Source organism: Molossus molossus, unplaced genomic scaffold, assembly GCF_014108415.1.
Source record: "Molossus molossus isolate mMolMol1 unplaced genomic scaffold, mMolMol1.p scaffold_m16_p_10, whole genome shotgun sequence".
Classification (NCBI taxonomy): domain Eukaryota; kingdom Metazoa; phylum Chordata; class Mammalia; order Chiroptera; family Molossidae; genus Molossus; species Molossus molossus.
The window spans coordinates 3,840,052-3,864,267 of record NW_023425345.1 but is presented as its reverse complement, the minus strand read 5'-3'; the positions used below and the strand labels follow the sequence as shown (position 1 = coordinate 3,864,267).

Below are 24,216 nucleotides of genomic sequence, written 5' to 3'. Positions count from 1 at the left end.
AAAGGGAGGGCATTATGCCAAATATTCATATTTGCAATTATAAATGCAGATGTAGCCAGAGTGTGTGTTTGTACAGGTGGGATGAATAAACAAATGACAGTGAAAGCCTGTTTATCAAAATCATTGTTTGTTGCTCCTGGATTGAAAATGAGTATAATGATGGTGCTTTGGGTTTTTAAGATATTCAGTAAGTGCCATTTTTATTTTTTTAAGCTGATTTTTATTGTTATGCTTTATTCTTGTGTTATTTGATCCTTTATGTCCCACATGTCAGTGAGATTAAAGAAGTGGGAATTACAGCTGGCTGTAAAGAGTGCCAAATATTTGTTCTTTTTTTAAATATTTTTTCTTTATTGATTTCAGAGAGAGGAAGGGAGAGGGAGAGAGAGATTGGCCGCCTCCTGCATGCCCCCAACTGGGGATTGAGCCCACAACCTGTGCATGTGCCCTGACTGGGAATCGAACCAGCGACCTCTTGGTGCATGGGTCAACGCTCAACCACTGAGCCACACTGTCCGGGGCAAATATTTGTTCTTAAAAAACAACTTAATTGAGGTATAATTTACATACCATAAAATTCACCCGTTACAGGTATACAATGAAAACATTCTAGTAAATTTACACAGTCGTGTAATCATCATTACAATCCAATTTTAGAATATCTCCACCAGCCTAAAGAGACCTTTTGCCCATTTGCTGTCAGTCCTTGTTCCCATTTCCATCTCCAGGCATCCACTGATTTACTTGCTATCTCTATAGATTGCCTTTTCTAACATTTTATGTAAATGGAGTCATACAATACGTGGTCTTTTGGGGATGGTTTCGTTTACTGAATGTAATGTTTTTCCGGTTTACCAATGTTATAGTATGTATCAGTAGTTCATTCCTTTTTATTGCTGAGTAGTTTACTACTAGGTGGATGTACTGTAGTTTATTTATCAATTCACCAATTCTTGGACATTTGGGTTGTTTCCATTTTTGGGCTATTATGAGTAATACTGCTGTGAACATTCACACACACAAATGTTTATTTTGATATACATAAATCATTCATAACAAAGAAGAAAATAGGGAAATTTTATTGCAAAATATTTTAACTTGAAAATAAAAATCTTAGACCATATCGGATTACATTTTTACATTATACTGATTCCTTATTATCCCTTAAAGCCCTTTTCCAGACTTACAATTCAACAATAATCCTGTTGTTTTAAGGCAATACAACCTCATACAGTAGAAATTCACACTTAAAAAAAATATTTTCATAGTCACTATTATTTGAGCCTCACAATAGACTTACAACAGGTAGAGAGGACAAGTGTTATTACTTGTCCTTCATTTGTTGCTATCAGGAGTCTGTGCTCATATTCTGAGGTAATTGCTATAGGAATCCCATCAAGACTGTGCTTACAGTTTGTGGTATGCACACAGGACAGGGTAGTACGAAGGACTACTCTTACATTTGGAGTCTTTGTAGCTATTCATCCCACAGATACTCAATGAGCATCTAATACATGCCAGACACTGTTAGATAGGCGTTGAGACATGAAAGATTTAACTCTCAAGAAATTAACTGTGGGAACCCAGAAGAAGAGTATATCTAATGTAGAGTGGCTTTGGCGGGTAGGGAGGAGGTTATCAATGTATTATTGATAATAATAGCTAATACCTAGTAAATAGTAATAATAGCCAATGCCTAGTGCTTACTCTCTCCCAAGCATGTTCCAAGCACTTTGCATATATTTTACTTATTTCATCTTCACATCAGTCCAGTGTCCTATTTTACAGATGAGAAAGCTACAATACTAAGGTTGGTAAGTTGACCAAGGTCACACCACCAGTAAATGGCAGATCTGAAATTGGAACTACTTAGTGTCTGCCTCTAGAATCTGTGTCTCCTGAAAAGGCCTCTCACAGGAGTTGACACCCAGACTGTATCTTGAAAGACAGTTTGTACTTTGTTTAGCAGAAGGATGATTGGGATATGTCTACATGGTTTTCTAGACAGAGAAATATCACAAGTAAAAGTAAAGAAAGCACAAGGTTGAGAGTAAGTATGGCAGACTACTTGTGAAGAAAGGTGGGTGGCAAGAGATGAGACTAGAAAGACAAGACTGGATAATGAAGGGCTGGAATGCCATCTAAAGAATTTGGATTCTGCCCTGGCCGGTTTGGCTCAGCGGTTAGAGCGTCGGCCTGCGGTCCGGAGAGACCCGGGTTCGGTTCCCACTAAGGGCACGTACTTCGGTTGCAGTTTGTCCCCGGCCCTGGTTGGTCGTGTGGGTGGCAGCCACTCGATGTGTCCCTTCACATCGATGTTTCTCTCTCTCCCTCTCTCTCCCTCCCACTCTATCTGTACAAAAAATGGAAAAATATCCTCGGGTGAGGATAAAAAAAAAAAAAAAAAAAAAGATTTTGGATTCTATGATCTAATTTAATTTTTAATGTTATACCAAAGATACCACCTTCCCCTTAGTATTAATTTTCTTTTTCTTTTTTTCTTTTCTTTTCTTTTCTTTCCTTTCCTTTCCTTTCCTTTCCTTTCCTTTCCTTTCCTTTCCTTTCCTTTCCTTTCCTTTCCTTTCCTTTCCTTTTTCTTTTTTTTTTGGCTTTTATTCTTTTTTCCTTGTAAACATACCACACAACCAGAAAAGTGCCTAATATACAAATGTACAACTTAATGAATTATTTTAAAATAACCACTTCTGCCCTGGCCAGTTTGGCTCAGTAGTTAGAGCGTCAGCCTGCCTACCAATGAGTCGTGGGTTCTGCATACCAATGAGTCGTGGGTTATGGTTGTTGTTGGTCCCTGGCCCTGCTCCGGCTTGTGCGGGAGTCACCCAGTCAATGTGTCCCTCTCACATCGATGTTTCTCTTTCTCCCTCTCTCTCTTTATCTGAAGATAAATAGAAAAATGTCCTTGGGTGAGGATTAAAACATAAATAAATAAAATAACCACTTCTGTGGTCAAGAAATAGGGTATTGCTGGGACCCAGCAGGCCCTTGTTAATGACCTTTGCTAGTCATAGTCCCTCCCTTTCCTTTCTACTTTCACCACCTTTATACCTCTAAACATTATCGTTTGGCTGATTTTGAACACAGAATCATTGTATATATTTATATCTAGTCATTATGTTTGCAAGATCCACTTATGTTGTTGTGTGTGGCTGTTGTTTCTTTATTTTCATTACTGTATGGTATTCCATTTTATGAATATGCCAGAATGTATATGAGAATATTTGGGTTATTTCCAGTTAGGGACTATTATGAATAACACTGATCTGAATATTTATGTATATGCCTTTTGGTGCACATGTGCATGAATTCTGTTGGGTATATACTTGGTGGTGGAATTGCTGGATCATGAAGTATGTCTGTCTTTAACTTTAGAAAAGTAATAGCAAACTGCATTCCAAAGTATATGTAACAGTTTACATTCACACAAGTAATATATGAGAGGTCCTGTTGTTCTGTAGCCTCAACAATACTTGTTATTACCAGACTTTAAAGTTGGTAGTCATTCTGGTATATAATGGTACATATTATTATAATTTTTTTTTGTATTTTTTATTATGATTTTCTTCTGTATTTTTCTCACTTACTATTGAGGCTAGACACCTTTTCATATGTTTATTGGCCATTTAGATAATACAGTTTTTTGTTTGGTGATGTGCCTCATTGAACCTCTTGCTCATTTTCCTACTGAGTTACCTGTCTTTTTTGTTGTCCTTAATCCTCATCTGAGGATATTATTTCCATTTATTTTTAGAGAGAGTGGAAGGGAGGGAGGGAGAGGGAGACATTGATTGGTTGCCTTCCACACACACCCCAGCTGGGGCAGGGATCAAACCTGCAACCTAGGTATGTGCCCATGACTGGGCCAATGCTCTAAGCACCATCCACAGCTACCTGTCTTTTAAAAAACTTTTTAGAACTCTTTACTATTTTGAATATGATCCCTTGATTGGTTTTATGTAGCCTGCTTCGTCACTTTCTTGAGGATGTCTTTTGAACAGAAATTCTGAATTTTTGTGTAGTCATACTTACTTTTTTTTATAAGTGATTTCTATATCCTGTGTAAGAGAGCCTTCCCTACTCCTAGGTTATGGAAACATTATTCCATATTATCTTTTAAAAGCTTTATTATTTATCTTTCACAGTTGGGTGTGTAGTTCACCTGGAATTGATTTTTGTGGATGCTAGTTCTTAATTAACTTATTCATTTTTTATTTTATTTATTTATTTTTTTAAATCTTCACCCGAGGATATTTTTACATACATCTTCAGACAGAGGGGGGGAAGAGAGAGGGAGAGAAGGAGAGAGAGAGAGAGAGAGAAACACTGATGTGAGAAAGACACATCAGTTGGTTGCCAACCGGAATGACCCCAACCCGGGCCAGAGATAAACCGCAACCAAGGTACGTGCCCTTTGCCAGAATTGAACCCGGGACTCTTTGGTCCACAGGCTGATGCTCTAACTGTTGAGCTATACTGGCCAGGGTGCTTCTTCATTTTTTTAAAAAAGATGTCTTTATTGATTTTTTAGAGAGTGAGGAAGGGAAAGAGAGATAGAAACATCGATGTGAGAGAGATACATTGGTCAGCTGCCTCCTGTATGCCCCCTGGCCCACAAACCCACAACCCTGGCATGTTCCCTGACCAGGAATCGAACCAGGACCTCTCAGTCCATGGGATGGTGCTCAGTCCACTGAGTCACACCTGCCTGGCCTTAATTAGCTTTTTAGTGCTCCTCTGCCTTCAAGATATTTTTTATATTATGTCCAGATTTTCTGGCTGTCCTCAGCATTGGTTGGTCTGAATTATATAGTTTACTATTCACAGAGCAGAAATCTTTTTCAAAGTTTTAGTTTCGCTTTGACTTCAAAAAGATCTGGTCTGTAAAAGAGTCCTTAATAAATATGTTTACTACAAAAATAAAATTAAAAAAAATATGTAGCTTCATAGTTTCATCTATTTTTTATTTTATTTTTTATTCAAGAGATCAAAAAAGAAGCTTGTTTCATCTGTGTTTCTCACAGCTATAAAATATTGTTAGGCAACTTAAAACTTGCTACATAAAATGAACAATTGTACTGATTGCAGGATAATTTTAGAACATTAATCATGATAAAAATTTAAATTAAAAAGCATCTACTATCGAACATTGACTTTGTTGATAAAAACATTTTAACCATGGTAATAGCTACTACCTCCCTTTCTTTGTCTATCCGTATATTTAAACTTTTTTGGACAGAAATGGACTGTATGCAAACCACATAGAGAATGCTTTTAGTTTGTGCCACAAAATATGAAGAAAATGTTTTCAGTTTATGGCAGCTAGATCCATGACATATGATGCTCCAGGAATTGTTTTTACAGTGCACAAGATGCATGCAAATAGAATAGCAAACTCACATGATTATTGGCAAGGGAAAACTGGCTACGTGGCTGATGTTAAATTTGTTTTTTAAGACAGCCAGATCAAGAAATGTCTGAAGAATTTGAGACTGTAGCAGTGAGATGATTTTTTTTTAGTTAGTAAACACAGCTTCAGGAAGCCATGGCAAGGCAGTTTCTTATGAGCCATTTTACAGCTTCAAGGAGGAGAACACAGTGTAGGTGCCAGAGAGGAAAACCTGACGTGGCCTCCAGGGAATGTTGCCAGGGGAAGTACACAACACATGGTGAAGGAGAGGCTCCTTGGCCTGCTGTCACCAGAACCCCACTTTGCCCTGCCATTTCTGTTTCTGAGGTTCACAATGGAGGTCAGCTTGGTTGTAGCCAAGACATTAGGAGTAAACGTGGGTACGTGGAAGTTATGGCTCTCGAGCCACACACTTCCTTTCTGCCTAGCCCTTGCTTATACAATTTTCTTTCTCTTTTAAAATTATTAGCCAAAGTGTGGTCTGAGGATCCCTCCCCACCCCGCCATCCAGACCCTTTCAGGGGGTCTGTGAGGTCACAACTATTTTATTAGTACTAAGATGATATATGCCTTTTAAACTCATTCTCTCATGATAGTGGAGTTTTCCAGATGCTACATGACATGCGAGCCTGCAAAAGATTGAATGCAAAAGCAGAAATTGGGATACAGCTGTTGTCTCTTAAGCCAGATATTAAAGATATTTGCAAAAATGTAAAACAATGGCACTTTTCTCAAACTTTTTATCCTTTAAAATATTATTTTAAATTTAAAAATGTCTATTAGTATTTTTAAATGAATATTTATGAATAAATACTTTAAATTTTTCATATTTCAAATTTTAATATGTTAAGTGTTGACATTTATAACCCAAATGAATAAAAGCTCTTTGGGGTCCTTAATAATTTTTAAGAGTCTAAAGAGATCCCGATACCAAAAAAGTTGGAGAATCACTGTTTTAAATCCTGTCAATTCCAGTTGAAATCCTAGTTTCCCTCTGAGGACTACATGCATTGTCTAGCCCACTGTTTTTACTACATTCCCTAAACTTCTGTGCCACATACCTTAATGTTTGGTTTTTGTGAAATTGCTTGGTGTGCTAGTTTTCTTCTCCTTATTAATAGTGTAAGACCTCTAAGGACAGGGATGTCCTTTTTTTTTTTTTTTTAATCCTCACCTGAGGACATTCTTTTCCATTTTTTTGTTCAGATAGAGTGGGAGGGAGAGAGAGGAAGAGAGAGAGAGAGAGAGAGAGAGAGAGAAACATTGACACAAAAGGGACACATCGAGTGGCTGCCACCCGCATGGCCCAATCAGGGCCGGGGACAAACCGTAACTGAGGTATGTACCCTTAGTGGGAACCGAACCCGGGTCTCTGGACTGCAGGCCGATGCTCTCACCGCTGAGGCAGACCGGCCAGGGCAGGACAGGGATATCTTAAATGAGAGTTTTTTTGAGACATCCATGATATATATTGCTATGCACAGTATAAAAGTTGGTAGTGGTTATTCATATTATTATTATATTTAATATTAATATTAAAATTTTCAAAACTCACTGATTTATTGAAGAACCAATATGCATTAAAATTTTTTTGAGGAGCCTTGATAGAAATAGCTGTTTGATTAAAAAAAACCATTAAACAACATCAGTATACAATGTGGAAAAATATACTAAGTACAGTAGCTAGTTCAGAGGAAGGGCCCCTCCACACCATCTGTAACAAGAAAGAGAAATCAAGAAAGACTTTATAGAAAAGGTTTTCCTAAGCCTGCACCTTGAAGGTTAAGAAGAATTTGCCCTGTGCATGGGAAGGCAGTCCCAAGTGGAAAGAGCATATACAAAGTCACAGGCACATGAAACCATGTGGCGCTTAAAGCAGTGTGGTTTTGTGAGATGAAACTGAGAGGTGAACAGGTAGCAGGCCTTGTAAATCATGAATTGGGAATTGGATTTTATCTTGAAAATGGATGAGAGACATTGCAAAGGCAGGGGGTTTGCACTAAAGGTAATTCTCATGGCAGTGGAGGTGGCATGAGTTTTGAGGACAAGATAACCAATAAAAAAATTGGAATAAATCTGGTGAGAAACTATGCCAGAACTAAGGCAGTAGAAATAGGGAAGAAAATAAATACTGAAATATGTATGTTTGGTGAGAGGAAGATGCTGATGATGGTCCCAGGTTTTTAATTTTTTTTATTTTTTATTTTAGTTGGGTGATAGTATTTCCAAGTGAGGCAGGAGGAGGACCCAGTTAGGGGGAGGATTATTTTAGTTTTAGTTATGTTGTGTTTTAGGGACCTGTGGAACATAAAGTGGAGAAGTCCATTGACAGGTAGTTGTATAGATGGCTTTGAAGATTGTAAGGAAAGGTCAACGTTGGGGAGAGATTTGTGAGTCATCAAGATACAGGTAGTAGTTAAATCTATGGAAGAGGATGGGACATGTATGTAACAAAACGAGAGTGGGAAGAATGAACTCTTGAGGAAAATACCGGTAATGAAAGGATAAGCCGAGAAAGACTATCCAGCAAAAGAGACTGGTAAGACATAATCTAAGAGGTAGACATGATTTTTAAATGTCAAAGTTAAAAAAAAACAATTGAATTAATAACCATTGTATTTGGCAACTGGGACTGATAGGGAACGAAATCAGATTGCAATGATTAATAAGTGAATGAGAGATAAGGACATTGAAACTACAAATGAAAACTTTTTAAAGAAGCTTGACTAGGAGAGGAAAGAGGGAAGGGAGGACACAAAAGCTCGAGGAGATTACAGGATTTCAAGGGGCTGTTTTTAGGAATGGACAGACTTGAACTTTTTTACAGAATTTCCAAAGTGTCAAACTGAAGTAGAAGTGACCTGAAACTGCAAAGATCTTGGAACAATAGTGACTTGTGTATTGGTGGCTGAATAAACTTATTTGCCTGTAACAGTGCTCCTTAGGTATTTGCTGTTATTATTTGTGTTACTTAATTAAATAGGCTCCTTCTTGCCCACTTGGGCTGGGTGTGCTGCTTATAGAACTGGACTTGTGGTATCCTCTTGGTCCATGCTCGCCTCCTGGGGAGACCATCCCAGCCTCTTTGCCAGTGTTTCCCTCCTCCCTCACATCTGCTACTTCACTTGAGACATCTTTTCCTGACATTGTGCTTGATGTTAGGCCAGTTGCTAATGACATAGGCAGTCAGGGTTTTCAGTGTTATTAGTGACTCAGTTAAAAGTTTATAGTATATTCTTAATAGTATGCACCTGAAGAATTATGCTGGATAGCAAACAGGTAAACAGTGGTGAATCTTGGGGAAGACGCGTAGAGGGAGAGAAGACAGCCTTATGCATATTGCTTAAATTTTTGGAAATGAGAATTAAAATTAAATTTAAAAGAATTATGCTAAATAATCAGGTTTGAAAATTAAACTCTATCATATCAGAGGTGTTATTAGTAAATATAGTTTATTGAATATGTATTTTTTTAACTTGCCATATTCCCTAGGAAAGATTCCATTTTAATTACATCTGTGAGTTTAGTTAGATCCTTGGCTGTGAAGAAACTCTTGAAATCTGCTTGCAGTTTAGCAGGTCCCAGGGGTTGATTTAGTCTAAGATCCACTGAATCTTCCCAACCCCTGTGAGAATTTCAAGGCCATCCTAGTTCTTCTGCAAGAGAAGAAAGAAAATTGGAGAGGCTCATAGAGTTGGCTGCTGTGGCTGCACATGATCGGATAGTAGGGTTACAGTATATAGTTCTGAACATTTCTAAATGATGTTCTGAAGGAATTTGCCATTACTCATACCGTAGAAGGAAAGTAGTGCTGTAGATAACTACAACTAGATCATTTCAAATGTTGATTTAAAATTAAATTTTATGTTTATCTTGAGTATGAGTATATCTGATACAGAGGTTCACAGCCCTGCAGAGAGAGTAATGAAGCTGGTTTCCAGAGTACTTGGAACACTGCCCAGTTTCCCTTGCCTTCCTCTCCTCTGCTTTAACTCCTTTTCTCTCACTGAATGTCAGCGTCTGGGACCAGCTGCCAAGCAGGCAAAAGACTGAGCTGACCACTGTGTCCTAAAGCTTGTCACTTTATGAAGTTGGTAGAGAGTTTAGACTACTGGTAAGTCTAGAGAAGCAGTCCTGTTTAGCCTGGGCAGAAACTAATCAGAATAGAGAACTGAAAATTACTCAGGGTTGTTATCTTGATGGTCTGTGGTTGACCAAAAATTAAAGAATCCAGTCTGTCTCTGAGGTGCTGAGGGTTACACATAACCGCATAGCTCACATTCTCCGTCAGGGCCAGACCCATCTTGGAAGTTATAGCTAGCTTCTCCTACTTTCCTCAGTGCCATTTAATGGGGAAGTGTCCATGTTGAAGTACTGAGTTATAGGGATCATGTCTGGATTCAATTCAACTTGTTTATTAAACTCCTACCCGATATAAGGGGCTTCTGTTGAGTGAAGGAAACAGACCCAGGGATATTACCGATATTATATGGTATACCTCAGAGGAGTAACACTTAGTGCAGCCAGGGAGGGTACAGAAAACTTCAAGAGACAGCACTTGAGGCAGATCTCAAAAGAGGGGTGAGCCCTGGCCGGTTTGGCTCAGCGGTTAGAGTGTCGGCCTGCGGTCCAGAGAGACCCGGGTTCGGTTTCCGCTAAGGGCACGTACCTTGGTTGCAGTTTGTCCCCGGCCCTGGTTGGGTTGTGCGGGTGGCAACCACTCGATGTGTCCCTTTCACATCGATGTTTCTCTCTCTCTTTCTCCCTCCCACTCTATCTGAACAAAAAAAAATGGAAAAATGTCCTCGGATGAGGATTAAAAAAAAAAAAAAAAAAAGGAGGGGTGAAAGGGAATTCAGTAAAGGGCCCTCAGAAACACTAGTGCAAGGAAACCATGTGCAGTCCATGTGAATAGAGTGTGAAATAGTGATGCAGCTAAGAGAGATCTTGAATTTTACTCTAAAGGTAGCTCTTGAGTGAATTTTTGCAGTGATGTACTCAGAGATTTACTTTTTAGAAGATTGCTGGGACAGCATGTGTATAGTAGGAGGCTGCACATGAGGAGGATAGGGATAATAATTAAAGTATTACTAAAACTCATTACAGCAGAATTCCGTCTGAGATTTATTTATTCAAACACTTAAAAAAATAAGCTAATATAGAAGTGATGACAGATAAGGGGGCAGCAGATGTTTTCATGTTTCACTAAAGTACCACCTCAAACATTGTGACATATGTGGGACTGAAGCTGTAATTTATAGTCTGTAGCCATGGGGAATGGAATGCATTTTCTTGGACAGAAACATTGATTGTGAAACTAAGGGGCCAACTTCCAAACAGTGACAGGCTTTCTTTTGCAGTGTGGATGCTAATCACAGATAAGTTTCTGCCAGGCTTGTCCAGCATTGTTTTGCCCACTTTCACACACACAGAAGTCCAGCTTTGAGCAGAATATCCTTCTGATGTTTGTTTTTGCCAATGTAAAATGAAGGGACTGGCTTAGGGTCTCTAATAATATCTATTAATAAATGACTGTCATTTCGTATATATTGATATATTTGTATAGTCACAGATATATAAATATGTATTATATATATATTATATGTAAAGAGACATTTCATCTTGAAATAAATAAACATTTCACTGCATTCATTTGCATCTTGTTATGATCTGATTTAATTTTGAAGAGGCCATTCCAGCCATTAATTGGGAATGGATTGGGGAGGAGCAAGAATAGGCTCCAGGAGGCCAGCTAAGAGGCCTCTACAAGTGAGAAATGATGATAGCAATGAAAATGAAGAAATGTGGGTGGATCTGAGATACATATTGTGAAAGCAGAAATGATAGGATTTGCTGATGAGCTATGAGAGGACTGGGGTAGAGTGAGAAATCCAGAATGAAGCTGGGGTTCTGACCAGCAACTGGATAGAGGATGGTGCCCTTGATTGAGACAATGGAGATGGAGAATGGGGTCTGGGTAGGGGATGAAGAGGGCAGTTTGGGATGTAGTATCAAATATAAAGTGATTATGAGACATCCTCATGTCAAATGGAGAAGTTGAAAAGGTAATTTGGTATTTTTCTGGTAGGACAAATGAAGTAAAATAATTAATAAAGGTGTAATCAGATTTTAATGTTTCTTCAGCAAATATTTCCTATTTCAGTTCACATTCTTAACCACTTGCCTTTATTGAGCATGTGATTGGTGCTACCCTGTACTGTGTTTTTGTTTGTTTGTTTTTTCTTTATTGATTTTAAAGAGAGGAAGGGAGAGGAAGAGAGATAGAAACATCGATGAGAGAGAACATCGAATAAAACATCGATTGGCTACCTCCTGCATGCCCCCCACTGGGGATTTGGCCCACAACCTGGGCCTGTGCCCTGACTGGGAATCAAACCGACGACCTCTTGGTGCATGGGTCGACTCTCAACCACTGAGCCACACTGGCTGGGCTGTACTAAATGTTTTATACATATTTTATTTAAACTCCCAAAGAACCCTCTTATGAAGATGCTATTATTGTTCCCAATGTTGAATGAGGAAGCTGAGGTTTGAGAGGTTAGGCTGTTAGCCAGAGTCAATAGCTGGTAGCTGGAGGAGCCTGGATTGGTACTAGGCTACCTGAATTGTGAAATTGTGCTTTGCCACATGCCATGGCGTCTTGCTATGAGTGTGTGGCTCATTGTGATTTTTCTCTCTTTTCAGGGTTTTGGTTTTTGCACTGAATGTAGTCTAGATTTATCTTCACGGGCGTGTGTTGCCCCAGGAAACTGTCAAAGGTAAGTTTTTAAAATGTATATCCACAGGGTGTTAGCAATGAATGGGAGAGTCTTCATCTTAAAAAGAAGAAAAGTACATTTTGACATCATTGCTTCTTTCCAGAGTTCTTACAGAAGGGTATTTAAAGTGTTCATCACGTCAGCTATTTGCATTTTCTATTTTGGCCACTGGCCAGGGCTGGTTGGTCCATTTATTTATTTATTTATTCATTCATTCATTCATTCATTCATTCATTCCTCACCTGGGGGCATTTTTCCATTTTTTGTTCAGATAGAGTGGGAGGGAGAGAGAAGAAGGGAGAGAGAGAGAAACATCACCATGAAAGGGGCACACCCAACCAGGGCTAGGGGAAAAACTGCAACCTAGGTACGTGCCCTTAGCGGGAACCGAACCCGGGTCTCTCTGGACTGCAGGCCAACGCTCTAACCGCTGAGCCAAACCGGCCAGGGCGGTAGATCCCTTTAAAAAACACTTGTATTTAGATTGATACTGACATTTGGTGCCCAATCCTTTTATAAAGCTGGAATTTGTTATTAGGAGTTAGCAATTCCACTGTTTTATGTGCGCATATTCCTAGCTTCTCTGCCCCTAGTCTGTCCCTACTGCAGCCTGTACTCCACATTACTGTCAGAGTCAGCTTTCTAAATGGTAGTTTTTCTCGTGTCACTCCTTTGCTTAGACAGCTCTCAAGGCTCCCAGTTGCTACAGATGTCATTCTGCAACCCCCCTTCAAAACCTAATTGCAGTCAACATTTCTGGCCTGTTTTTTACAGAACCCCTATCTGTAAGCCTTTTTCCATTTTCCAAATATTTAGTTCTTTTTCCACAGCTTTGTGCCTTGGTTGATAGTTTGCTCTTTGCTTAGTTTGGAAGAGGGAAGAAGAATGCACCTCTCCACTCTTCCTTCTTGTGTCATTCCTATTGTTCCCTTTTCCTAGACTCTCTTTTTCTTTTTTCTTTTTTTTATCCTCACCTGAGGACATTTTTCCATTTTTTGTACAGATAGAGTGGGAGGGAGAGAGAGGAAGAGAGAGAGAGAGAAACATCGATGCGAAAGGGACACATCGAGTGGCTGCCACCCGCACGACCAACCAGGGCCGGGGACAAACTGCAACCGAGGTACATGCCCTTAGCGGGAACCGAACCCGGGTCTCTCTGGACCGCAGGCCAACGCTCTAACCGCTGAGCCAAGCCGGCCAGGGCTCCTAGACTCTCTTGGCAGAATTTTCTTCATCGATGTTCTAGGAGCACCTGTTATTATTACAGTGACAAAGCATTCATTATTTCACATTAGAGTTATTTATTGGTATTATGTCTCCTTTATTAGTTTATAAACCCTTTGAAACTTCTTAGAAAGGAACTGTTTTTAAGTGCTTAGTGGCTGCTCCTGGACACCTTGCTCAGTGCTATACATATACTATTTAATTTAATCCTTATAACACCTCCTTCTGACCAGTTTTATGGGTGAAAATAATGAAAATAAGAAAGTTAAGTAACTTGCCCAAGATTACACAGCTAGTAAATGTCAAGAGTAATGAATTTTGCCCTTTTAAAACCAGTGCTTATTGTACTATACCACATTAGCCCAGCACCACCTGGCATGTGGTTAGGACCCAGTAAACATTTATTGAATTGATATTTATTGCAGTTTAAGTGAAAAGGACTTTAGTTGATTAATTCAGTCATTCTTACATAGAAATTTGTTAAATACAGGTACACAATTTCAAGTAAACTGTGAATATAGAGTTTAATGCGTTATAGTGTCTGGTATCAAAGGGTTGATAGTCTACTAGGGAAGGCATCTGTGCAAGCAAATAAATCCAATAAAGTAGCAGATCCTGTAATAGGATTCTGATAAGATCCACTGGGGACACTGAGGAAGAAAGAATCCATTCTACCTAGAGATGGCTCAGGAAATACTTTCTAAAAGCTGCGTCTTTTTTTAAAAATTATTTTATTTATTTTTTTATTTTTATTTTTTTATCCTCACCTGAGGACATTTTTCCATTTTTTGTTCAGATAGAGTGGGAGGGGGAGAGAGGGAGAGAGAGAGGGAGAGAAGCATCGACGTGAAAGGGACACATTGAGTGGCTGCCACCCGCACAACCAACCAGGGCCCGGGACAAACTGCAACCGAGGTACGTACCCTTAGCAGACACCGAGCCCTGGTCTCTCTGGACCACAGGCTGACGCTCTAACCACTGAACCAAACCGTCTAGGGCTAAAAGCTGCATCTTAATGAAGAGTATCAGGGGAGGAAAAGGCAGAGGGAGTAACATGAACAAAGATATGGAAACCTGAAACAATCTGGCATAATTGTAAAGCTGTAAGTAGTTCGGTATGGCTGGAACCAAAGGAATAAAGAGGCCTATCTAATGACGCTGGAAAGACAGGTGAGGGCTGGATCCTGGAGGGCTTTGAAAATGTTGACATATTTGCCAACTTTTGAAGGAGACCTAGTACAGATGCTGTATGACATTACTTACATTTGGTCATTAACATTTGTTGAGTCCTATCCCTTGTGTGCTGAAGCACTGTGCCAGGTCACAACGATCTGTCACTAACTGTGTATGGCATACTGGTGACAGCTTTGAAGTGAAATGATGGGCTGAAGCAGAAATGAAATGCTTATGTTGTCACGTCACTTTGACAGCTTTACCACCACTTGTTCACCCTTCTTGTTCATCCACTTAATTTTCACATAAGTGGACTTTGCCATGGCTTTTTCATCACTCTCTTAGAACTGATACACTGGACCCTGTGTTACTCCCAGTGGAACCATATGCTTTGCATTGTCTGATCTCCTTCCATTTTTTTTAAAAGGACAATAAAACTGACCTAGAACCTTAGACACAACTAAAGGTTATGACTTCAAACAAGAATATCATCAAGGCTTTTTCAAGAAACACATTAGCCCTGGCCGGTTTGGCTCAGCGGTTAGAGCGTTGGCCTTCAGTCCAGAGAGACCCGGGGTCGGTTCCCACTAAGGGCATGTACCTCAGTTGCAGTTTGTCCCCGGCCCTGATTGGTCGAGTGGGTGGCAGCCACTCGATGTGTCCCTTTCACATCGATGTTTCTCTCTCTCCTCCCTCCCTCTCTCTCTCTTCCTCTCTCTCCCTCCCACTCTATCTGAACAAAAAATGGAAAAATGTCCTCAGGTGAGGATAAAAAAAAAAAGAAACACATTAAAAATATTAAAGGTAATTTCAAAACAACAAAAGAAGAGAGCAAATTAAGTAAAGGACAAATAAAAATAGATATCAATATGACATATAGTAAGTAGGCAGATAATATGGTGTTAATCAGGAAAGATTTTTAGAAATACAAATTAACTGGATATTAGAAGGATGGAAATATAGATTGGTGAAGGGAAAGGATTTCCAATGGGGTGTGGACTGCATAGGTAGAAATTAGCCAGTTGTGTGGAGAGAGAGAAAGTTGATTTATCTGACTGGAGTGAAGTGTGTGCTTTGGAAGTAACTAGAAATGAAGTTGAAAAGCTTATGTAGTAAAAGTATTTTATCAATATTACGGTAATGGGCTAAGTGGGGTAAAACTGCCACAGAAAAGTGAACTTAATTTTGAAGAGGATAAATTTCAGATATAAGTTGAAATTGAAGGGGACCCAATAAATAATATTCTATTTCCTGCCCACATTATGAACCAATGAAAATAGAGGATTAAGGAGTAAGGCCAGTAGAGAACAAAATTTTACTTCTATTATAAGTTGACATAGGAGAACTGGCTAATTTCTGAGGGCCAGTTTGCTTTCTAATAGTGAATTCCAGAACTTAACAGGTTTCCTCACCAGCAGCACTAGACTGGGTTAGACCCACCTCCTAGAAGGAAGGAAGGAGCAGAGCAGAATAGGTACCCCCAAGGGAAAGGGGAGGGAAGGGGCTGGACTCTGCAAGCATAGTTTCCTCTTCTAGGCTCACTGATCAGAGGAGACACTTCACCCCTGACACCAGGAGTCAGGATATGATACGACCAGATATAGTAAACAAACTAATGTTGCATTACGTGGAGGGAAGCATCAAGGGTGAGGACGAAGTTTTCTTCCTCTAACACTCACCAGCTTTTGTCTCTTACACCATACATATATATCAGTCAGCTGGGGTGTACCTATCCCTTTAGGGCAGAGGAGTCTCAGGACTGTCCTACTCCCACTTTCATGAGGACAGCACCCCACTACCAATCACTGTTCTCTTGGGTCTTCTCTTGGGATCATTAAAAGATTTTGTCCCCAGAAGATTCTAAAATGGATAAGAACAGTATACAGATTATATGACTCCAAAGCTAAACAAAATTATTTCAGTACTCTTCCTACAGCTGCCGAACCCAAGAGCAGTATTTCTGATAAAGTTATATTCCATGAATGCAACATTCAGTCTTGCCAAAGATTGTAGCAGAGACACATTGGTATCTGAGGGAGGGAAGAATAAGTGAGATCTGCCCTGGCTGGTTTGGCTCAGCGGTTAGAGCATCAGCCTGCGGTCCAGAGAGACCCAGGTTCGGTTCCTGCTAAGGGCACGTACCTCAGTTGCAGTTTGTCCCCAGCCCTGGTTGGTCGTGTGGGTGGCAGCCACTCGATGTGTTCCTTTCATGTCGATGTTTCTCTCTCTCTCTCTCTCTCTTCCTCTCTCTCCCTCCCACTCTATCTGAACAAAAAATGGAAAAATGTCCTTGGGTGAGGATTAAAAAAAAAAAAAAAGAATAGGTGAGATCCTTTTGGTTTAAGCCTCACCAAGATATCCAGTTAGTACATGCCAGTGTCCAGAACTTACGACTTGGACACTGCCACCCAGTTTGGAGCAATCTGTCAGCAGGAGGTTAAATTTGGAACTGTGCCTTTACTATATCTGGAAAAAAATAACAACCAGTGCACAATCTTCTCTTTTAAAGATTACTATTTGAAATATCACCTCCTTTTTGCAAAATTTAGATGTTTATAGTGGCAGCTCCAGTTACCAAGTTCTCTGTCTTCTTCTATAAGTTCCTTCCCTCCCTCTTCTTTTTCCTTCTTTCCTTCTATGAAGTATTGTGAGAAGCCTCTTAATTTTCATTTCTCCTATGGATTACCTATGTGAACCTAGCACAAACAGTTTAAACAGAAGTTCACTGGTTTTATACAGCTCATGTGCTGTTTCAAATTCAGCTGCCTTGCAGCTTGCATGCATCAAATAATTGTTCTCAGATATCTAAAATGCCTGTATGAAGAAAGTCTTTTTTCCTAAAGTCTAATCTCTGCCTCAGCCATGCCTTCTTAGGAAAAGCTGTGCCTGCATAATTCAAGGTCAGGCAGCACCCTTCTGTACTTTGAAGCTACCCAAGCCTGCTAATGCCCTCCCCATTCCCTTTGCTGAGGCCAGCACAGCTGGCATTTGCTAGCTAGGCCAGTGTGGCCAGTGTATGCTGAGACCACTTGTGCAACTGACATTTAGATGAGCTTTCAGTACTACTACCATGGCAGAGTGTGGCTTTTCTTTTTTTTGCTGGGGCTGGCAAAACCCCCCAAGTCTTTGCTAAGGCTTATGTGCTGGTACGTGCATCCTGTCTCTGTAGAAACCGCCACTACCTGAAGACAAAGTTGCCATAACTACAGTCTCTGCTAAGTCAGAATACAGTGTGGCCTATGATTTATAAACTTCTAATTCGGCCTCAGTAGTTAAAAGCAAGTATACAACTGAAAAAACTCATGTGGCCTAATGTAATCCTCTTCTAGGTCAAAACACTTTAATTAAAGACCAAGACCTTAAGCCCTGGCCCCAGCAGAAGCCTCAGAAATTCCACATGTACATTTCTCCCCAAATTTTACTGCATATCTGTTCGTCAAGACTCTAATCCCATGCAGTAGGTGTTAGGGTCTATGAGAGACCCAATAAATAGCACTCTGATTTACCCTTGGCTGAGTTCTGTACCAATTGAGACATAAGATAAAAGAAAAAGGCAGCTGGGAGACAAAAATATCTCTATTATGATTAAAGCTAAATTGGAGAATGCAGCTTACATCTACAGGCTAGTGAACTTCTTAACACTGAACCTCAGAATTCATCAGACTTATCTAGTCACAGGTAATTGTGAGGGGCCTGCATTGATAGGGACAGGAGCAGAGGAGAATGTGTGCTCTCTGGGGACAGCTGGCTTCCAAAAGGAAGAGAGAGCTCACATATCTTGTTTCTCCCTCTGAACTCACCTTTCAGATAAGATCCTGTACCTCCTCTGGGATAGTGTTTGTGGAGGTGGAGAGGAGGCAGGAATGAACCTTGGGAGAGGGAAGAAGCATTCCTTTTTCCAGCATATTCAAATGGAAATGGCACAGAGGTAATCTGGTGCCTTTCTTGGTCAGCTGTGCCTGCCTATAATGCATCATCTAGGAAATACAATCTCTATTTTAGTAAAGTAGAATGAGAACTTAAAGACATTTGTGAATTAATTTGCATACCAAATCTTTCTAGATATGTTAATTGAGTTTTTCCATTGCTGTCAATTTAATTTTCATAGAAAGAGCAATTATGTTTTTGCATAAGTGTCATAAACAGGTGAAGATCAAAACCAACTGGAGAAAACCTGTTTTCAGATACTGTGAGCATCAGTCATATGTTTTACAGAGGGAATGGGCAGTGTCCATTCATCTGGAATGAGTGAATGGGGGTTGACTGAGCTTCCATTGTACGGGTTTTACATTTTACATCAGATATACATTAGTTACCAAAAAAACTCATTAGGTGAGCATAGTAGATATTTTGATGCCCCTTTCTTACCCAGCTGATGAGGAAACAGATTCCCAGAACTGCCTTCTTGGCCTCAGGTCTTGTGACTGGTTAGTTGAGAAGCCTGTACCAGAATCAGATCTCCACTCCAAGCTGCTGCATTTATAGAGATTTCTCTGCACACAAAAAAGATACACTATGAAGCATCTTTTTAACTTTGTATTTTGTAGCTATGAAACTTTATTAAATTTTTGTTTGTTTGTTTTTTAATCCTCACCTGAGGATATTTTTTTTTATCTATCTTCAGATAGAGTGGGAGGGAGGGGGAGAGAGAGAAACATCCACTTAAGAGGGACACATCGACTGGTTGCTGCCTCCCTCACGACCCTGAGCAGGGCTGGGAATGAACCGCAACTGAGGTACATGCCCTTGACCAGAATCAAACCCACGACTCTTTGGTCCTCGGGATGACACTCTAACTGCTGAGCCAAAATGGCCAGGACACTATGAGCCTTTTAAAGTATTTGATACATTTAAAAATATTTGTACCTGCATTGTAATAGAGATTTGTTTTGTGTCAGTTTGAATAATGATTCTTCAATAAGTATGTACTTAATGAGTTGATTTGAATGTTGCATGAATTTATAGTTGTTTCCTTTTAGAAATATTTAGTTAATAAATTTTAATAAACTTTTACTTGACTCATTTTTATTTTATTTATTTTTTTATCCTCACCCGAGGATATTTTTCCATTTTTTGTTCAGATAGAGCGGAAGGGAGAGAGAGGAAGAGAAAGAGAGAGAAACATCGATGTGAAGGGACACATCGAGTGGCTGCCACCCGCACGACCAACCAGGGCCGGAGACAAACTGCAACCGAGGTACGTGCCCTTAGCAGGAACCGAACCCGGGTCTCTCTGTACCGCAGGCCGATGCTCCAACCGCTGAGCCAAACCGGTCAGGGCCTTGACTCATTTTATTCTTAGAGGAAAAATGACTACTTTTTATTGTCTTGCCCTATGAATAGCCTACACTCATATAAAATTAAATTAACTGGCATTTAGTTTATTAAGCAAATTTTCTTAAAATAAAACAGGTAGGATCAATCATTAGAGTACACCTTAATTTCAGTCATAAAATACCACAAATGTTGAACATAAATTATAAACCCAAGAAACCCAGCCAATTTCAATAGCCCAGCTTAATATCCAGACAGTACAACTAGCTACTGGATAACAGTTGGTTCACTGCTTTATTTAGGTGAGCATTCTTTCCGACAGATCAGTATTTGTACTGTATGGGTTACTGAAGATTTTCACTATAACCTCTGCCAAAAGTTAAATAAAACGAGGAAAATTATCTAGAACTGCTCAATACTTCAATGTCTTAAACCTTTTCTATCTTCATCTGAGGTGGGGAAAATTCCCTCTCTACCTCAGACGCATGTGTATATACAGACACACACACACAGTACTTAAGGTCATTACTTCACAGTATCTGTGGTCTTGGTAACAAAATTTTAATGTAATCTTTGAAAAACAAACATCTGAACTGAATTTCTTTTGTATTTTTCTCTTCCTACCTCTTTTAGGCAGTATTTGTGTGTTTCTGCAGAGTTTTGCACAGAGTCTGTTCCCATGCAAACCAATGAGGGAGAAGTATCGGAAGAAAGCGGTTCCAAGGTCAGTGAACTACTAAAGGTGCAAACAATTTGAGTAGAAAATAACAACGGCAATAGATGAGTGGGGTGGGTGTTTTGCTTTAGGTGAATTTAGGAATTAGATTAAGTTAGACCTTAACCTTAGATTGAGATTTTTTTTTCTTAATATCCATTTTTGTTCTGCTACATGAGAAATTTAAAACAGATTTTATTGAACTCCTCCTAGAGAACTTAATGATTAATTTGTAAAACACTAGCACTTTGTCTTTTTATGTTTTGTTATGCAAGTTATATATACTTAGACATTTTTCATTATAAATTTTTAAGTGGTAATTTGGTTGGCTTAAGTGACTATTATCACTGTCAAACCCTGTATATAAATAGTTATCTGTGTATTTACATATACCTCTCTATGTCTGCCTTTGTGTCCTGAATCTGCTTGACTCTTTCTCTGCCTGGTCATATGGAACCTTCAGTATCACCTTCACTTCACCTCTCCTTTTCATCTTTCAATGTTGTCTCTAGTCCTTCCTGGAAGTCCGAGGGCATCTCACACACTGTGTCTAGGGCAGCGCCTGGCATTATCAGCTACTCTGGACCCTCCTCAAGGAAGTCCTTTTTCTGCTTCCGCTACTACTGGTAGTCTCTGTGGGAAGGCTTATTCCTTCACCAGAGTAAAAATGGAGAGGTATGAAAATGTCACTGGGAACTGTCAAAACATTATGCTGTGTGGAAGAAGCCAGGCACAAAAGGTCACATATTGTATGGTTCCATTTATGTGAAATACGCAGAATCAGTAAATTCATAGAGATAGAACATAGACTGGTGTTTACCAGGGGTGGTTTTGGGGAGAAGGGAAAATGAGGAATAAGTACTTAATTGGTACAGTGTTTCTAGTTGGGGTGATGAAAATGTTTTCAAACTTGATAGAGGTGCACAGCATTGTGAATATACCAAATGCTACTGAATTGTTCACCGTATAATGGTTAATTTTATGTTATGTGAATTTCACATCAGTAAATTATATAAATTTATATGAATTTATCCTCACTTGAGGACATTTTTCCATTTTTTTGTTCAGATAGAGTGGGAGAGAGAGAGGGGAAGAGAGAGAGAGGAAGAGAGAGAGAGAGAAACATCGACGTGAAAGGGACACATCGAGTGGCCACCACCCACACGACCAACCAGGGCCGGGGACAAACCGCATCCAAGGTACGCGCCCTTAGCGGGAACCAAACCCTGGTCTCTCTGGACCGCAGGCTGACGCTCTAACCGCTGAGCCAAACCGGCCAGGGCGTAAATTATATTTTTTAAAAGACAGGAAAAAAATCTGTGAATTCCCATTAGATCAGTCCTCACTGCCCCACTGGCCTCATGCAGTGCTCCACTGAGTTTTAGAGAGGCCACCTCCTTCTCTGCTTTGTTGTACTTTGTAGACTGGGCTTCACAGAGGCACTACTGGTGCCCTGAGTCTTGGGGTCACTTGTGAAAACAGCTTTTTCAGTTTCTTTCTGAATTCTTCCTTTCTATAGTCCATGGGTTGGTAGAGGAACAGATATCATCATGTCCTCTTGTTTTTTACCCATCTCACCAGATCTCTTACTTCTTTCTGTAGCCAAAGCAGAAGCCTATAGACTTTCATCAGACTCATCTAGATCCTGAATCTCATTTAGGGTTAGTCAAAATCCATGATACACACACACTCTAGGAGTCCCCCAAACACACACACAAACACAGACACCCAGGACATCCAAGATACACAGACCTCAGGATTTCTGAAGTACACATGACCCTTCCTCGAGATCCTAATTTATTAATTTATAACGAAACTATAATGTTAAGGAAGATTAGACTCTTGGATCCTTTGGCTAGTACATTCCCTGGAAAGCTAAGTTGTAATTGGGACTTGGCAAGCATGTAATTAAATCAATATAGAATGTTTTATTATGTTATAAACTTGAGTTTCCACCTTCTTTCTGAGGAAAAAAAAGACTGGCTTTCTTAATTTTTAAAAAATTATTGAATAGTTTATCAGTTTAGAATTAGTTAGACTAAATAATAAAGAACATTGTTTTTATACTTGCATTAAGTAGAGGCTTCTGTTATCAGAAATTAGATTATAACTTCAGCTTCATTAGTCTTAGTTTAATTTATGTTATGGTTTTCTTTCTTACACTTTTCTTTGTTTAAAACCTTATTATATTTGGAATGTTGGATGTTAATGCAGGAGTTCATCTTAGTACTATGATAATTTGTGGTTGTCTGTTAACAGAAAGAAGTCAGGAAAGGTAGCTGGTTTTGTAAAAAAGTGGGGAATTTTCTACAAAACATAGTGATTTGAGATAAATCCTTTTCTTTTTTCCCCTGATAAATACTCTTTGAGCATGTGTTATCAAGGGATACAACAATGAACCAAAAAGACATGGTTCTTATTCTTAAGGTGGTTATATTTTACTGGGAGAAACAAATATAAGTAAAGGTAATAATTATGAATTATGGTCAGTACTATGAAGACAGTAAAATAAAGTAATATAATATAGGGTGACTGGGAGGACAAGCTTGGGGGTAGTCAAGGAAGCCTCTCTAAGAAGATTACATTTCAGTTAAGAGCTCAAGGATAAGGGAGCCTGCTACGTAAAGAGCTGAAACAGTGTTTATTCAGAAGAAACAGCTTCAGAAACCCTTAGCCTCTTCCAAGAACTATCAGAAGTCCTGTGTGGGCATAATGGTAATAAGGGGTTAGGGAGGGTAGCAGACACCTTGGAAGGACTCAAAGGTCATGGTGTGTATACTGGGAAGCCATTGAAGGCGAAATTGGGGAGTAACATGATATGATTTGTGTTTCTTTTTTTTTTATCCTCACCCGAGGATATTTTTTCCATTTTTTTGTACAAATAGAGTGGGAGGGAGGGAGAGGAAGGGAGAGAGAGAGAGAAACATCGACGTGAAGGGACACATCGAGTGGCTGCCACCCGCACGACCAACCAAGGCCGGGGACAAACTGCAACCGAAGTACGTGCCCTTAGCGGGAACCGAACCTGGGTCTCTCCGGACCGCAGGCCGACGCTCTAACCGCTGAGCCAAACTGGCCAGGGCATGATTTGTGTTTCTAAGAGATCCCTCTGGCTGCTGTATGGAGAATGGATTGGAGAGAGGCAAGAGTGGAGGAAGGGAACTGTAAGAATTCAGTTGTCATTCAGTAAGAGAGAAAGATAGTGGCCTGGATTAGTGTAGTGACATTAGAAGTGGAGGAAAGACAAACTTGAGGTGTGTTTTGGAGGTAAAACTGACATGACTTGAGGGTGAATTGGAATACTTTTAAATCATAGAAATCAAGAGGCGAATTTCAGAAAAAAGGTGTAGTCAATACTGTCAAATGCTGTCAAGAAGCCAAGGAGATTGGTAATTGACAAAAGACACAAGAAAGCTTTCTGTGGCTATGGAGATATTCTAGGTCTGATGGGGGAATATATGTTGTATAGGTATATCCATTTGTCAAAATTATACTGCTGTAATTTACAATTATAAAAAAAGTTACAACTTCTATGGTAAAACAATCTAATAGGGATATAGGTTGGATACAAGTATCAATAAAACAAGAATGACAGATGTTGACAACTATTGAAGTTTGGTGATGAG

The 24,216-nt window shown here is 39.6% G+C and overlaps 1 protein-coding gene across 12 annotated transcripts in view; it reads left to right on the top strand.

Moving 5' to 3' along the window:
* The window catches only part of TNRC6B (trinucleotide repeat containing adaptor 6B), a 281,369-nt gene that overhangs the window by 58,267 nt on the left and 198,886 nt on the right, over positions 1-24,216 (top strand). For 10 of the 12 annotated variants that reach the window (XM_036252307.1, XM_036252301.1, XM_036252298.1 and 7 more), the window contains 2 exons: positions 12,131-12,204; positions 20,509-20,599. In XM_036252307.1, the coding sequence (XP_036108200.1) occupies positions 20,555-20,599 (45 nt within the window). In that variant the 5' untranslated portion in view covers positions 12,131-12,204; positions 20,509-20,554. Of the gene's footprint in view, positions 1-12,130; positions 12,205-16,137; positions 16,248-19,752; positions 19,799-20,508; positions 20,600-24,216 lie in introns of those variants that run through there. The other 2 variants (XM_036252295.1, XM_036252297.1) reach the window with 2 other exon arrangements.